General features: G+C 38.9%; 3 protein-coding genes across 3 annotated transcripts in view; 2 read left to right on the top strand and 1 right to left on the bottom strand.

Moving 5' to 3' along the window:
- LOC126818029 (C-X-C chemokine receptor type 4) overlaps positions 1-16461 on the bottom strand; it is a 125900-nt gene that overhangs the window by 90249 nt on the left and 19190 nt on the right. The gene's annotated exons all lie outside the window — the stretch shown is intronic.
- LOC126818031 (beta-glucuronidase) lies at positions 6868-8715 on the top strand. The gene has a single exon (XM_050545203.2). The coding sequence runs from the start codon at positions 6889-6891 to the stop codon at positions 8713-8715; it is 1827 nt and encodes a 608-aa protein (XP_050401160.2). The 5' UTR covers positions 6868-6888.
- Positions 12996-14803, top strand: LOC130012415 (beta-glucuronidase-like). Its single transcript, XM_056100287.1, has one exon. It carries the CDS (start codon positions 13028-13030, stop codon positions 14801-14803), a length of 1776 nt encoding a protein of 591 aa, XP_055956262.1. The 5' UTR covers positions 12996-13027.

The raw sequence follows: 16461 nt of genomic DNA on the forward strand, positions 1-16461 counted from the left end.
CAAAAGTAAATGTTTCTAAAATGAAGAACCGAGATGCCACCATCTAAATCGACAATGATATAACAGTATGCAAACCGTATGAACGTTATGGTCACTATTAGAAAAAATATATCCTCCCAAAACTTGTGTTAAATCTCTCTGGCCTCCTCCCATGCAATGGCATATGTGAGAAGAGGGGGGGGGGTCAATTATCCTGAAATGTATATACAGTAATAAGTTTGTTTTATAATCGCACGATTTTACAAATCTGAACGCAAAGACCATGTCACCATTTAAGCAATATGAAATCTCGCTATGATATATAATTTTGTTATATTTGCCGATAACATGATGAGTATGGTATCTGCAATCTATGACGATTGCTTTTAAAACACCTGGACCGGGGCAATGTTTCGAGGGTAATATATTTGTTATGACAGGTGTAAGCCATCTGTGACTGGAAGGGAATAATGGTAACTTTAAAGGAAAATGTAACAAACGGTATTAATAAAAATCATATTTTAACTCCATTCATTTCGCCTGATTACTGTGTTTAGTAACAAATTCGATTGTGGCATAGTGTAACCTCGATTTCAAGTTTAACATAGACAATTCCGCCTCGTTGAGGAAACATGCTGTTATTGGTCGAAATACTGATTCCAATTCAATAATGTCATATCACGAGTGGCAGATAAGACAGTTTCGTTTACCCATGGATGATCACAATTTTAAGAAATATAGTATTGGATAATCTAAACCCTTCCTTGCAAGACAGTTTCATTTAATTTTATAATTTAAAAACAAAAAACTCCATCGATCCCAAACTCAACGTCCATAAATACGAAAAAGCAATGTATACTTCACCAGGGGGGGGGGATATACTGAAGTTTCTGGTCCCATAGCACAGAAGTATCTGTTTAATCGAAAAGGGGAGTCATGGTGGCCAAGTGTGTAAGCCGTTTGCTCGCTATCCTGGAGGTTCCATCTTCGAGTCAACTGTTGGTCAAGAAAGTTTCCCCCTTTTCAGCGGTGTCAGACCTCTCAAGGAACAGAATATCTTCGTTCGGATGGGACGAAAACTGAGTTCCGAGTTCTTGTGCACGCGTTAAAGATCCCTTGACCGTTGTTCGGGCAATATTTGCCTCATAGCACACTGTTTGGCGTATGGTCGTTTTCATTAGTCTAGTAGGGGCGTTAAACCCATTTCATTTTATTTCATTTAATCAAAAATATTGAGCATGGCCTGTCTAGTGCACGACACCCAACACGGTTTACATACGAAATAAGTGGGGCAAACAATATAAACATCAATATTGAGGCCTATGAGAACAAAGACGTAAAATACATTTTTTTTCTTATCCACATTTTTGTAACGACTACAAATATCATCTCATTAGTTTTGGTTTTTGACATCATCCATTTATTTTTTAATCTAGTTCGAATTGTCTCATCAACTTAACTTCTACATGGACTCAGTCCATATAGCAATCATTTATCTGTTCAGATCCACAATTGTGTATATATTTCACGTGACTCCATGGTAATATTATAGGTGTCACGTAACCGGAAATTAAAAACAGTATTGGTGGACAAGGAATGTAGTTTAATTGACTTGGGGTCAAAATAGATTTATCTAATGATATTACACAAATCATAAAAAAAGGGAAAGGGGCTTTTTTATGAGGAAGTATCGTCAATAAAATCACGTACTGAAATATTGGCTCGTACAACTCTTACTGTTATATTCAATAACACATGCACCAAAATATCTTTTTTTCAATCTAATATCATACATTTGAACTGAAAAGACGAAACTAAAAAGTAAACAGGATTGATGGATCAACCATGTAGGTAAGCGATAATGCTTTTAAATTGAACAGATACCTTTTTTAAATCATTGGAATATTGGGAAAGACGATCTAAGTTTAAATAATATATTTTAAGGGAAGATACATGGACAAGATTAAAGTGAAATACAATTAAAGCTAAAATAATATTCTTAATCAGTTTACATGCTAAACCATGTAACAGCTTTACATACTGGTCTACCACAAAGATAAGTCATAGACGGGATTATGTCAGATACTTGCTTAAAGTTTACCCATACTAAAATATCGAACTGCATATAAAGAGCTCTCTGGTCGCCATCAAGAAATTATTGATCAGAATGAAATGAAAGTGTCTTCTATGATTCTGGGTATGCATATACTTTTCGAAATACCTGATGCAACAATATAATCGAAACGCCATTTACTTTGGTGACATCCGGCCATATTGCATGCGTTCTGTTAGACTAATTTGTAACTTTGCATTTATACCTTCAATGAGTTAAACAAATGAAATGTGGTTTAACGTCCTACTGTTCTTCTCCGAGTGGTTAAAACGCCATATACGGAACCTCTAGATTAACTAACCAACGTCTTACTCGCTGAGCCACCGTGGTTCCCTTGATTTAAACAATCAATCAATCAATCTAAGACGAATTATTCGAAATCTTGGTTACTTTGGGCTTTGTGTGTTCTTGCCATTGGGAGTAAACCCCGTTGTCACAAAGTCTAGTTAAATCTGAAAGTTACAAATATCACACTTATCTTTCTGATATGTGCATATGATTTATAGCATTTAAATAAGTCGGTCGATTGATTCCGACCTTATTTACCACCCTATTTTAATAATTCCATGTGGTAGACAGGTAGAGGCACGTGGACGGTGTTTAATTTGTCTACTATCAACCATATCACAATTGTGAAACCATGTAACAAACGACGTTATAAAAAAAACACATTTCCAAACCACACGTGTCTCACAAACACGAAACCTTGTTCGTTTTTTTATAGCAGACTGCTGGATTAATATTTGATTTACAAAACGTCATTCTCGTCAGTGTTATATGGAAGGGGATTTTAAAGGTTTTAAATAATATGCAAAATAATGCAAAAGCCCCGATAACCCTTTTCAGTGGGGCATCAAATTAAAAGGGGGAACTAATTAATGATTTTGAAATTATTGCTGTTAACTTTATTGGTTATTGTACAGGCTGTCCTATTAATTTGAAATGAAATGAAATGGGGTTTAACGTCCTACTGTTCTGCTACGACTCAGCTAATGGAAACGGGCATACGCCATGCAGTGTAACTGTAAATCGATCCCAACTGCCAAGGGATATTTAATTTGAATATTTGGCAAATTTAAAATGTCTCCCTTTCTCGCATGTCTGAGCACTAACCCTATGAAATAAAAACTTTAACTCTATTCAGTATGTTTTAAAGTTAAGGGGGGGGGGATGGCTGATTGGTTAGCGTGCGCGCGCTGTATCATAAAGTCTGTCATTGAGTCGACTGGCGTGGTTTCGAATCCCTGGTTGTACGTGACAAGGAGTTGGGTCGCCAGTCCAACCTCGTGGGTTTTTCTCCGGGTCCTCCATTTTCCTCCCACTGCTAAAGACCCCTATGCGCAACCGAATTATTGAAATAAAATTAAACCATATGTTAGTCCCGAAATGACATAGTTTGCGTCGAGTGGACGTTAAACCCCATTTCTCTCTCTCTCTCTTTAAAGTTAGTTTCACTGAAATTATAATGGATTCAGAGCATACAATTTAGGAGCTGGACTCGGGCATCACAACAGCTCTGAAACGCCATTGCGACCTCTTGTTTATTTGGGGCAGTTCCAACCTGTCAATAAACTCGTCTAGAAATTGGATGAAATACGTTAATAATAGCTGCGAATATATGTCAAACTAGACGGAACATGCTGATCGACCCTGTGCATAATAATAAGTCACAATGTTCAATTAGTCATATGAAGGCTGTTCATTACAAACAGTGCATTGACTTTCTTGACGGTGTGAATTGGTGTAAATTAGAGACCTCGTACAAATAAATGACTGTCAACTTTTATAAATTCTTTTTCTTCGTGAAAACGGAATTGGAGGAGACAGATCATGGCTATTAATCGTTGTCTATTGATGTGTATGTAGACAACCTCATATTATTTATATATGTTGTTCAATATCTCTCGGACAAGTAGAATACTTTTCTATGGCTTTTGTTGTTGTGGTTTATATATGGCTTCGTTTCATTTATCAACAGTTTTGCCACCACCGCGCACCTCCAGTAAGATGTAGGTAGCACCACAACCAAAAATAACCCAACATTAAAGGTGTGGGTAGCCAATGCCGACTTATCGAGTAAACTTGAATCTTTGTCTCTTATCACAAACACCCTTAAAGCGGAGTCATAGGTCAGATTTAATTATACTAATTTTTGAATACACATATTAATTTTAAAACAGATTAAGCTCTGGTACGTTTTAATACCGTCCAAATTTTCCGGCGTGGTTCCCGCTTGTTAGTGATGCAGGACGGAGGGCCTGACAAGGGCGAAAAACCGAGGTCCCGTCAACACATTGGCGGGCACGTAAAAGACCCCTTGACAGTTGGAATTCGATATAAATGTGGGCCGTAGTGCCGCTGTCCGGGCAAAATTTCCCTCATAGCACACTGTATAACGTATGTCCGTGTCCATTAGCCCAGTTCGGAGAAGAACAGTAGGACGTTAAACCCCATTTCATTTCATTTCATTTCAAGACTCACATTTTCTACAAATGCACGGTTGCCATTCGCTGCATGAACGGCAGTGCTCTAAATTATGGTTCGATATTACTGGAGCCTACACCGTATCAAGATCCCAAACGGTTCGTTTCGTCTAGAAGTGATTTTCACATGTTGCTCCAACAGACCGGAATGAATTACCGATGGACGTTAAGAACTCACGGTCCATATATAGTTATTTAGACTCACCTGCTATATCATTATAAGACTTAAATGACACTATTTTTCACCATGTAATAGAGGCATACCTCATAAGTGAGAGAGAGAGAGGGGGGGGGGGGGAATTTAACGTCAATCCGATGGTTCAATTCTATTTTTTGATAATTCGCTTGGGAGAGGTAACTGGGGGATCCAGATAAAACCCACAAGATTGGACAGGCGACTACTCCTTGTCACGTACAAACAGGGAGCATTCGACCACCCAACCCACATCCTACCTCATAAGAAGGCTCGCGTCTATTATCAAAGATCAAAATATAGGAATAGGAAAACATTCCCGTTGTACGTTGGGTTGTGGGGGTTTGTTTGGAGGGAGGCGGTGTGCACAATCCACCCGGGTACGAAATCTTATAGGTGTATGTTCTAAGGTTGCAAACCAAAACTTTGTCAGAAGAAACAACACTATTTGGAAGGAGGTGAGAAGTTGATTGATCGATCTGTCGATAACACCAAAGCGGGATAGCTCAGACACAGACAAATTTGCCGGGCAATTGACAGAGAAATAAGTTTCTGCTTTCAGCGAGACGCGATGGTAATTAATTGGATATCGAAAAGTTTTTAATCACTTATTAAAGTGGTGGTCCGGAAAAATCAATAATATTTATGACCAATATGCGTGATTTTCTCAAAATTTGAACAAATAATTTCCGGTGTATATACCTTCCTGTAAACGTGGTATATTCATAAGTCATCGGTTATATGTTCTTTTGTTTAAGAGGTTCTTTTATGGTTGTTGTCAGTCATGATTTCATCCAGAATAAATCAGACTAGTCCCCAATGACTTCAATGTTAAATACATGACATTTCATGGCCTTTAACATTGTTTTTAACATTTTGATCATGGTATTCTTAATAGTCACAAAGAGCGGCCACAACATGCGACCATCATCTGATAAGAATATTTTCGATTTTTGCAGGCCTGGCCAACATTAATCTATAAGTTGTGACGTCATTTCTGTTGGCGGTAACCCTTGTACTTGTCGTTTAACTTCATGATCCATCAGCCTCAAAATCATGAAAATTCAACCACCCCTCGTCAATTCTAGACCAAAGGGTCAATCAAAATAGAACTACATTCATAGTCTGTTACATCTAAGGGGTGGGGGGGGCTGCTAGCTGAGAAAATGTAATCACTAATAGAGAGAAGGAGGAGCATACAATCAGAAGGGATCCACTGTAACGATATAAGATTAGTTTTGTGGTTATTGGGGTGCCCCCGATGGTTTGTCCGTTACCGCGTTATTAAGATTTCTTATTTAAACCCGAATGAGCAGTCTCTAAGAGTTCCAAATGATCAGACACGAGTGCTAAAAATATACTTAGTGACCAAGCCTCTGTTTGTATCGGTTTGTAATAATTCAAAGCAAGCAAAACGCACAGGTACCCGTACAAAACACATGCAGGATCAAGTATTCTAGAGAGAGAGTAACTTTAGCATCTTATGGAGAAAAGATGACACCAACAATGTGACATTCAGCTTAACGAAAGGTAATTATTCCAAACATCATGTGAATACACCTGATGCAGTAATAAAATGTCTTAGTCCTACACTCGTTCGATTAGGGTAGCGTTATGTCATTACAGTAATGGTTTTGCTAAAATGACAATCCTGTGTTCTGCAATTCACATCGTAAATTAAGGTAATAATAAGTTATCACTAATATTGCGATTGCGGTAACTGGATAGGGTGGCGATTACTTTTAAAATTGCTGATGCAATATATTGGTTATTACAGCTGTGAATCATACGTGAAGGACAGTGATAAATAATGTCCTTGAAGAAAATTTTATCAACTAAAATTAAAAAGAATTTATATCAAATAGATAAACAGTCAGCAAAACTAGGAACAACTTTGGTGATAATCTTACTCATTGATACATCAAGTGATCGAAGATACGGACATTTTAATGGAGATAACTTATCGTTAAACTTTGAGACTCAACATGGTTCATGGCCATATGTTGTTGTGTGGTAATAAGTAGTCCATTTTTATAATTATTCTGTATAAATTTGCGATGGGGAGGTGCATACATTTGCTGGCTCTGGCTATTATCTTACCTGTTGTATGGGGGAAAGGTATGCTATATCCAAGAGGCTCGGAGAGTCGTCATATACAAAGTTTAGATGGAATGTGGGATTTCCGGATAGATGCTTCTCCAAACAGGAATCTAGGTTTTGAACAGAAATGGTATTCAGGGCGCCTTTCTACTACAGGACCAGTTATACCCATGGCTGTACCGTCCAGTTACAATGATGTCACAGAGGATAAAAACATACGAGATTTTGTTGGTTGGGCATGGTATGATAGGGAATTTTTTGTTTCGAACGTATCACAAAATCGCCGTATAGTTCTTCGTTTTGGTAGTGCTCATTATTATGCCATCGTCTACGTCAACGGTATAGAAGCTGTGAGACATGACGGAGGACATCTTCCGTTTGAAGCAGATGTCAACGCCCTCCTTGTCGTCAATGGTCCGAATTATGTGACAGTAGCCGTAAATAACACCCTCAGCCCTACCACCCTTCCACCTGGAACAATTTCCTACAAAACAGATACATCTAAATATCCTGAAGGATACTTTGTGCAGAATTTACAGATGGACTTCTTCAATTACGCCGGAATACATCGTCATGTTAGACTCTATACTACACCCAAAACATACATAGATGATATCACTGTGACAACAACCGTTGACTTCGCTTCAAATAAGGGATATGTAAATTACGCTATAGAAGTTGTTGGTGACCAGTCCGGAACATTGAAGGTTGAGGTTATGGATAAAAGTGGGACAACAGTTGCTACTGGAACGACCAGTAAGGGCACATTACAAGTGGACAATCCTCAATTGTGGTGGCCATACACCATGAATGTAAACAATCCAGCCTATTTATATACACTGAAAGTAACATTAACTGGCACTGACCTGGACGTATATCGTCTTCCTATTGGTATAAGAGTTGTTAACGTCACTTCCGACCAGTTCCTGATAAACAATAAACCCTTTTACTGCCATGGCGTTGACAAACACGAAGATTCTGATATTCGAGGTAAGGGATTAGATTACGCCTTAATAGCGAAAGATTTTAATATGTTGAAATGGTTGGGAGTCAACTGCTTTCGGACATCTCATTATCCTTATGCTGAAGAAATTTTGGATCAAGCAGATCAGCAGGGGATCGTTATAATTGACGAGAGTCCTGGGGTTGGTATCAAGTCTCACAATTTTGGAAACGAGTCATTAAGTCATCATTTAGAGGTAATGTCAGAGATGTACCGGCGAGATAAAAATCGACCAGCAGTATGTATGTGGTCTGTAGCCAACGAACCTGAATCAGACGCCGCACACGCGGTTCCTTACTTCAAATCTGTGATAGGTTATACCAAACAGCTCGATCCAACAAGACCTGTTAGTTTTACTTGCAGTAAAGATTATAACAATGATAAATGTGTTCAATTTGTCGATGTTATTATGATCAATAGATATTATGGATGGTACAGCGATACTGGGCACCCAGAAGTCATTCAGAGACATCTTAACACTAATTTTATGGAATGGAGAAAGCTTTATAATAAGCCGTTGTTGGTATCAGAATTTGGAGCTGGTACAGTAGCCGGGTTGCACCGCCAACCAAGTGTGGCTTTTACTGAAGAATACCAAATAGAGGTCCTGTCTCAATATCACCAAGCCTTTGACCAGCATATAGGACAATTCCTTGTTGGTGAGCTTATTTGGAATTTTGCTGATTTCATGACTGCACAAAACCCAACACGAGTTGTTGGAAATAAGAAAGGTATTCTGACAAGGCAACGACAACCTAAAGCAGCTGCCCAATTAGTAAGGAATAGATATAATGCTATGTTTAATTCCACGTTTAATGGAGATCACAGACTTTGTTATTTATAGATTAACTTGCTTGTATAAAAATCTATGAATAAATTGTTTTTCCGTATTATTTAATAAGTACGCATATTGTCGTCCGGTGGTTCCATTCACATTTTGTTGGAACTCTACAGGCTATATATTTTATTGCGGGGTGGGTTCTTTTTTAAAAAAATGTCAGGTGTTGTTGCTTGGGACATAAAGACAGACCCCTATTGCTATTGAGAAGCTTCCCACCCTCACCCTCACTTCAAAAACAAAACGCGTACTTACCGCGCCCGCCAAGACCTCTCCGCGCTTATGGCTTTCTATTAAGATCAAATGGCTTGGCAACGGCGATCATCGGCAATCCGGCGGCGGTCTACCCCCGCTCATGGGGTTCTTACCACACGTCTTCTACGTGTATCAAGATTGCGCGTGCATTTCTACCACGTGATCACGGCAACTATATAGGCCGGTCATATTTTTGGAAATTTCAAGATGAACATAACATACACACGATGAAGTCTTGCATGAAAAGCATGGTCGCCATATGCGCGTAATGTAAGCTTGGTAATCGCGCCATGGTCGAATTAAGAACTCTTAAGATCATCATAGACGCACTGGGAGCCCAATGAGGACGTGGTGCAATCGTGCAACAGTGCAATCATCATAGCAACGTCATGTTTCAGCGTCATTGCCACATGTGAACCGCGTATGTACTACGTTTATAGAGATGTTACCACGCTTGTCTAAGTCAGATCGCAGAACCTTGGTGTTTGCTTTGAACATGCTCAAAACAACCGCCGTAACTCGGCGATCATTGGCGACCACATCACGATAGCTGGCGTTTCCACCACGCTTTTACCACGCTTATGTCGAGCTTGACGGTCGAGCTTGACGCGCTTTGGGATCATTCTCCGTCGCCATAGCAGCGCAGTAAGGACTCCACCTATAAGAAAACATACTACACGTTCACATATTCAGAATGTGTTCAGCTCCCATGTTCTCAAAAGAATCGTAAAACGCGTTTTGGTGGTGGTAGATTGTGTAAATATTGTTAATAATAGATTATAGTTCGTTCATTAACAGTCCATCTCGTCCAATACATCCACAACTGGTTCTAGTTAGTTCTAACTAGTGTCTAACCGATCACCTCGTTCAGAGACAGTTCAGTTCGTGTGCGTCTCGTTCTTTGTGCGTTCGCTCATTGCTGTTCCACGGTTCAAGCTGTGAAGATCAAGATATTCGAAAACTACTACATTTGCCTCCAGTGTTTTACCGTGCATCCAAAGAGAAGTGCCAGAAGGACTCCCCGTGGGAAAGCAGCTACTAGTACCGCCCAAAGATCCCCAAACTCCACATCGTTATCCTGTCCCTGAACCCTGTAGATCTCCATACTCTACCCATGTAGATGATGGAGGGCAGCAGATGTCCCTAAAGAAAGATCAAGACATACACCCATCGCATCCCTTGACAAGACGTCACGTTGTTAAACGTCCCGAGTAGGATCGAAGTACGGCAAGGTATATCCAACTTTTGTGTCACCAATTTAATTGTAGGACGGGGACAATTTTGAACAGGTTCAAAGTTCTATAGCACCTCTCCCGTCTAAGCCAGTCATAATCCGTCCATGGTGTTTTTTAAACAGGTCCTAAACACTTGCTACTAGGTTCACACACAGTTTGAGCAACATTCCCCAGAAAGTAGTGAGAACTAGTATGGGGTGATCGGGGCTTTGGTTGGGGGGGGGGCACGGTGGCTCAGTGAGTAAAACGTTGGCTCGGTAATCTGTAGGTCCAGTGATGGCCGAGACGTTAATCGGGATTTTCAGGTGTGGTTCCTCCTTGTCAGTGCTCTTTTGCAGTCACGAGTTCAATTCAACACAAATTTATGGGAAAAGGATGACACCAAAAATTGAAAGTTAATTATTCCGAACATCATGTGTATACTCTTAATGGAGCAGTAATAACATGTTCCCACTCGTTTGCTAGCGACGCGTTCTATAATTACAGTAATAGTTTTACTGAAATGACAATTTTATGTACTGCAACTTACGTCTTAAATTAAAGTAATATAAGTTCTCCCTAATATGGTGAGTAGTGGTGAGTACAGTACTTGATTAATGTGGCAATTACTTTTAAAAATCTGACCAAGGGAAAATTCCGGATGCAGTAGATTCGTTATTGCAGCTGTAAATCATATGTGACGGACGGGGACAAATACTAAACTTGAACTAAATTAAAACGGATATATATCAAATAGATAAACATTTTATTATCAGCAAAACTAGAGGCAACTTCAATGCATGTTAGTGATCAACTTTGAATAAATGGTCATGTCACAAAACCATGGTGGTGATGTATTATCCCTTTAATGTACTCATTACCCTTGTTTACTGCTATAGATTGTTTATTCATTGTCTAGACTAAAAGCATGCATTGAATTCAACAAAGTGATCTAGTTGTCCAACAATAAAGCCATGAGTGATGTGCATGTGACTGTCCGGAAACCATGCTTGGTGGGTTTGTTATAGTTTAAAGTAGCTAGGTCTCTAACTCAATATCATCCAAAATCTTCGACATTGAAAACAAGATTTATTTGTCGGTTTAAATCAACATTGATGTTGTGATCTTACCGGGAAAAGATGGCCTTCTGATATCCAATATTTAAGACAAAATAAACATTTTACAATTGGTACACGAATCGTGTACCATAATGCGTTTCAGTGCTATTTGTGATAAGGGACTCGAAAAACGAGGCTAGGCATATTCCACAAGTCATGTCAAACGGTGACGCTATATTCTTATCTGGAGAGCAAGCCTAATAAATAATATCGGCGTAGGCTGGAATAACCAGACGCTAGAGATTGAAATTCGATTGAGAATACTGGCGTATTTCGCCGAACCTAACTGATTAAAAATTACAGTAAAAACAGAAACGTTTGAATGTAAATCAATTTATATACATTCATATTACATTATTGTATGTGTTGCGACCCATTTGTGTCAATTTCTAGGTCCCAAATATTAGCGACTTCGCTCCTTTAACGTAGGGTATTTAAGTAGATATTATGAAGTTGTTAGTTGCTGTTCCTGAAGTATAGAAGCGATATGTATAATGTCATAAAAATCCTAGGTTAATAAAAGTCCTAGGTTAATAATTCTTGTCTTGGTGACAAATGAAGTCTTGGTGATATCATTTTCTTGTCGTTGATGGCAAATGGTAGTCTTAGTGGCATGTATTTTCTTGTCTTTGTGACAAATGATGGTCTTGGTGACTGACATTGGGGTTAAAACGATGACGATCTATGGCAGTAAATTATATAACTATTGTTCCTTGTGTTTGTTTTCTTCGTGATCGTAATATATAACACTACAGGTGAAATGGTTCCTACAACTTTATTGTTAAGCTGGAATGGCTTCGAAGTTCCCTCGTTCTCAATAAACAAAAGCTGTTCGCAATACCTGGGTGAGCCCTGACCAGTCTCGCTCAACACCCTCCTTTATAACCACCTAATGTCTGCACGTCTTAGATTGACCTTGACGTTAATTTCCATCCCAAATATGGAATAAACCTTCCCAAGACCATGAGGGAGAACATTACCTTATTTGGTCTACCAACCATAGGTCAATAAACGGATAGAGTTTGATGTATATTTTGACAATGGTTAGGATTGTACCAAAATATCACTGTTTTGTTATATATAAATATATCATTCACGTTCATTAAGTACGTGTGATTTGACTCTATAGACAAAGTGAAGCAAAAAAACTTTTAAATACCCAATATTGTCTTAATGACCAAAGTGTTACACGATGCAGTAAATCAGAAGGTGTGTCAAGTTAGAATCGTATAATAGTTGTTTTTCCCTTCAACAGAAATCAAGTAGTAATTTATGTTTCATTGTGTATTGGTAACAGCTTGCTGAATACAGTGGTTCCAGATGACTGATCATGTCGACGCGCGTTTTTTACAGGTATTTGACAATAAACTGTAATCTGTGTATTCTGTAGGAGTATGTGTGTGTTACCAGTAATAAATATGTCAATGGTTTGTTTTATTTTGTGATAAGAATATATGTGGCTACAGAAGTGGCCGTTCATTCGTCTTCTAACAATCGAAGATACGTAAATGGAGATAACTTATCATTAAACTTTGACACTCCATATGGTTCATGGCCATATGTTATTGTGTGTTGATAAGTATAGGATTTTTTTTATTATTTGGTATAAAATTTGCGATGGGAAGGTGCATACCTTTGTTCGCTCTGGCTATTCTCTTACCTGTGGTATGGGGGAAAGGAATGTTATATCCAAGAGGCTCGGAGAGCCGTCATGTACAAAGTTTGGATGGAATGTGGAATTTCCGGATAGATGCTTCTCCAAACAGGAATCTTGGTTTTGAAAAGAAATGGTATTCAGGGCGCCTTTCTACTACAGGACCAGTTATACCCATGGCTGTACCGTCCAGTTACAATGACGTCACAGAGGACAAAAACATACGAGATTTTGTTGGTTGGGCATGGTATGATAGGGAATTTTTTGTTTCGAACGTATCACAAAATCGCCGTATAGTTCTTCGTTTTGGTAGTGCTCATTATTATGCCATCGTCTACGTCAACGGTATAGAAGCCGTGAGACATGACGGAGGACATCTTCCTTTTGAAGCAGATGTCAACGCCCTCCTTGTCGTCAATGGTCCGAATTATGTGACAGTAGCCGTAAATAACACCCTCAGTCCTACCACCCTTCCACCTGGAACAATTTCCTACAAAACAGATACATCTAAATATCCTGAAGGATACTTTGTGCAGAATTTACAGATGGACTTCTTCAATTACGCCGGAATACATCGTCATGTTAGACTCTATACTACACCCAAAACATACATAGATGACATCACTGTCACAACAACCGTTGACTTCGCTTCAAATAAAGGATATGTAAATTACGCCATAGAAGTTGTTGGTGACCAGTCCGGAACATTGAAGGTTGAGGTTATGGATAAAAGTGGGACAACAGTTGCTACTGGAACGACCAGTAAGGGCACATTACAAGTGGACAATCCTCAATTGTGGTGGCCATACACCATGAATGTAAACAATCCAGCCTATTTATATACACTGAAATTAACATTAACTGGTACTGACCTGGACGTATATCGTCTTCCTATTGGTATAAGAGTCGTTAACGTCACTTCCGATCAGTTCCTAATAAACAATAAACCATTTTACTGTCATGGCGTCGACAAACACGAAGATTCTGATATTCGCGGTAAGGGATTAGATTACGCCCTGATAGCGAAAGATTTTAATATGTTGAAATGGTTGGGAGTCAACTGCTTTCGGACTTCTCATTATCCTTATGCTGAAGAAATTCTAGATCAAGCAGATCAGCAGGGGATCGTTATAATTGACGAGAGTCCTGGGGTTGGTATCAAGTCTAACAATTTTGGAAACGAGTCATTAAGTCATCATTTAGAAGTAATGTCAGAGATGTACCGGCGAGATAAAAACCGACCAGCAGTATGTATGTGGTCTGTAGCCAACGAACCTGAATCAGACGCCACAGACGCGGTTCCTTACTTCAAATCTGTGATAGGTTATACCAAACAACTCGATCCAACAAGACCTGTTAGTTTTACTTGCAATAAAGATTATAGCAATGATAAATGTGTTCAATTTGTCGATGTTATTATGATCAATAGATATTATGGATGGTACAGCGATACTGGACACCCAGAAGTCATTCAAAGACAAGTTGACACTAATTTTATGGAATGGAGAAAGCTTTATAATAAGCCGTTGTTGGTATCAGAATTTGGAGCTGGTACAGTAGCCGGGTTGCACCGCCAACCAAGTATGGCTTTTACGGAAGAATACCAAATAGAGGTCCTGTCTCAATATCACCAAGCCTTTGACCAGCATATAGGAAAATTCCTTGTCGGTGAGCTCATATGGAATTTTGCTGATTTTATGACAGCACAAAACCCGAAGAGAGTTGTTGGTAATAAGAAAGGTATCCTCACAAGACAACGCCAACCTAAGGCAGCTGCTCAGTTAGTAAGGAACAGATATAATGCTATGTTTAATTCATCGTTTAATGGAGATCACAGACTTTGTTATTTATAGATCATTTGCTTGTATAACATCTGCCAATAAACATTTTTTTCTGATATATACGGTCACATTTAATGTGAACGCATATTCATATTTGGAACCTATGTGGATCTCATAGTTTTTTAAATTTGCAGGTATCGTTGCTTGAGTCATAAAGACAGACTCCTATCGAAATTCAGAATCCCCCACCCTTCATTTAGGTTTAAATTTATGAAATCTTGTCAAATGGATACAGGGCAGGTGTCTTTCCGTTTTTATTAAATGAAAACTCTTCCGAAGACACCTGAAACCTGGAGAATGAGGAAGAACTTAGAAGTCATATAATCCCTTTAGCTACTTTACAGGGGTTGTGTAAGAAAACATACTACACGCTTATATTCAATATGTGTGGAGTGTTAGGCAATTCAATACCCTGAGGTTGGAAGCATCAGTATCACGGTTTGATTTTTAAAGAAGTTTTAAAGAAAAATTGATTTAATAACAATTATATTTGTATTCCTCACACAGCCGCCGCATCCTTCCAGATTTACCTTAAAATGTAAAATAATAACCGTGAATTTTATACTATCCTTTAGGTTGACTAGGGAATGGAGTTGTTCAAATTAGAAAAAAAATGTGTTTAACATAACTATTATAACTACATCTGTTATATGACATTAAAGAGTCTGTTGGTGGATTCTGTGGTTTTAATTCCTGTTCTTATTGGCGATGAATCCAGTGCTTATATGTCTGGAGCTCATTTGTCCAACGCTATTGGTTTGACGACGATATTCGTTCCGGGGTCCATGCGCACAACGGTGATTATCTGGCGCTGATTGATCCAAGTATGATATGTGCTTTTCGGATACTGGTCTGTATCCCATGGTATTGTCGCCATCTGTATATATCCTCATTAGCCCCAACAGAACAAACTTTGACCATGCCCTTCATAGTGCCGTGGGGTTTAGGGCAACTATAATGGCCGTTTGCGGTACTACACTATGTACTTCACTAATCAACAATATTTGACAAAAATGAAATGAAATTGGGTTTAACGTCCTACTGTTCTGCGCCGACTGGGCTAATGAAGACGGGCATACGCCATACAGTGTTCTATCAGGGAAATTTTGCCCGGGCACCGGCACTATGGTCTACTCTTCTATCGAATTCCAACTGCCAAGAGATCTTTTCCGTACACGCTAATGTATAGACGAGATCTCGTTTTTTCGTCCCATTCGAACGATTAGACAGCTGTCCTTGTTAGGCTCTACTTCCTTCAGCACTGACAATGGGAAACCACTTCGGAAAATCCCGATGAACTTTCTCAGCCAATGCAGGGATCGAACACGCGACCTCTTACCCACTTAACCACCGTAGCTCCCTACGACATTTGACACATTTCACAAAATATCTTATTATCAAATCACAAACAATAAACAATAAGTTCAAGATTTGTCAATGCCTTTACTAGCCTAAGTTCGTTTGTAACATACAAAATAGTTGACGTAACCAAATACAAAAATACATTTAATATATTACTGGGATATTCTGGAAACAACTGGTAAATATAATGTGCCCCATTATAATCACTGCTCACGCATAATGACCAGTGAATGCGCATAATGACCAGCGAATGCACATAATAACCAATTATACATAGGATTGCATATCTATCACCAGCCAACTTATCA

The sequence above is a fragment of the Patella vulgata genome, chromosome 4 (assembly GCF_932274485.2).
Source record: "Patella vulgata chromosome 4, xgPatVulg1.2, whole genome shotgun sequence".
Taxonomy (NCBI): Eukaryota; Metazoa; Mollusca; class Gastropoda; family Patellidae; genus Patella; species Patella vulgata.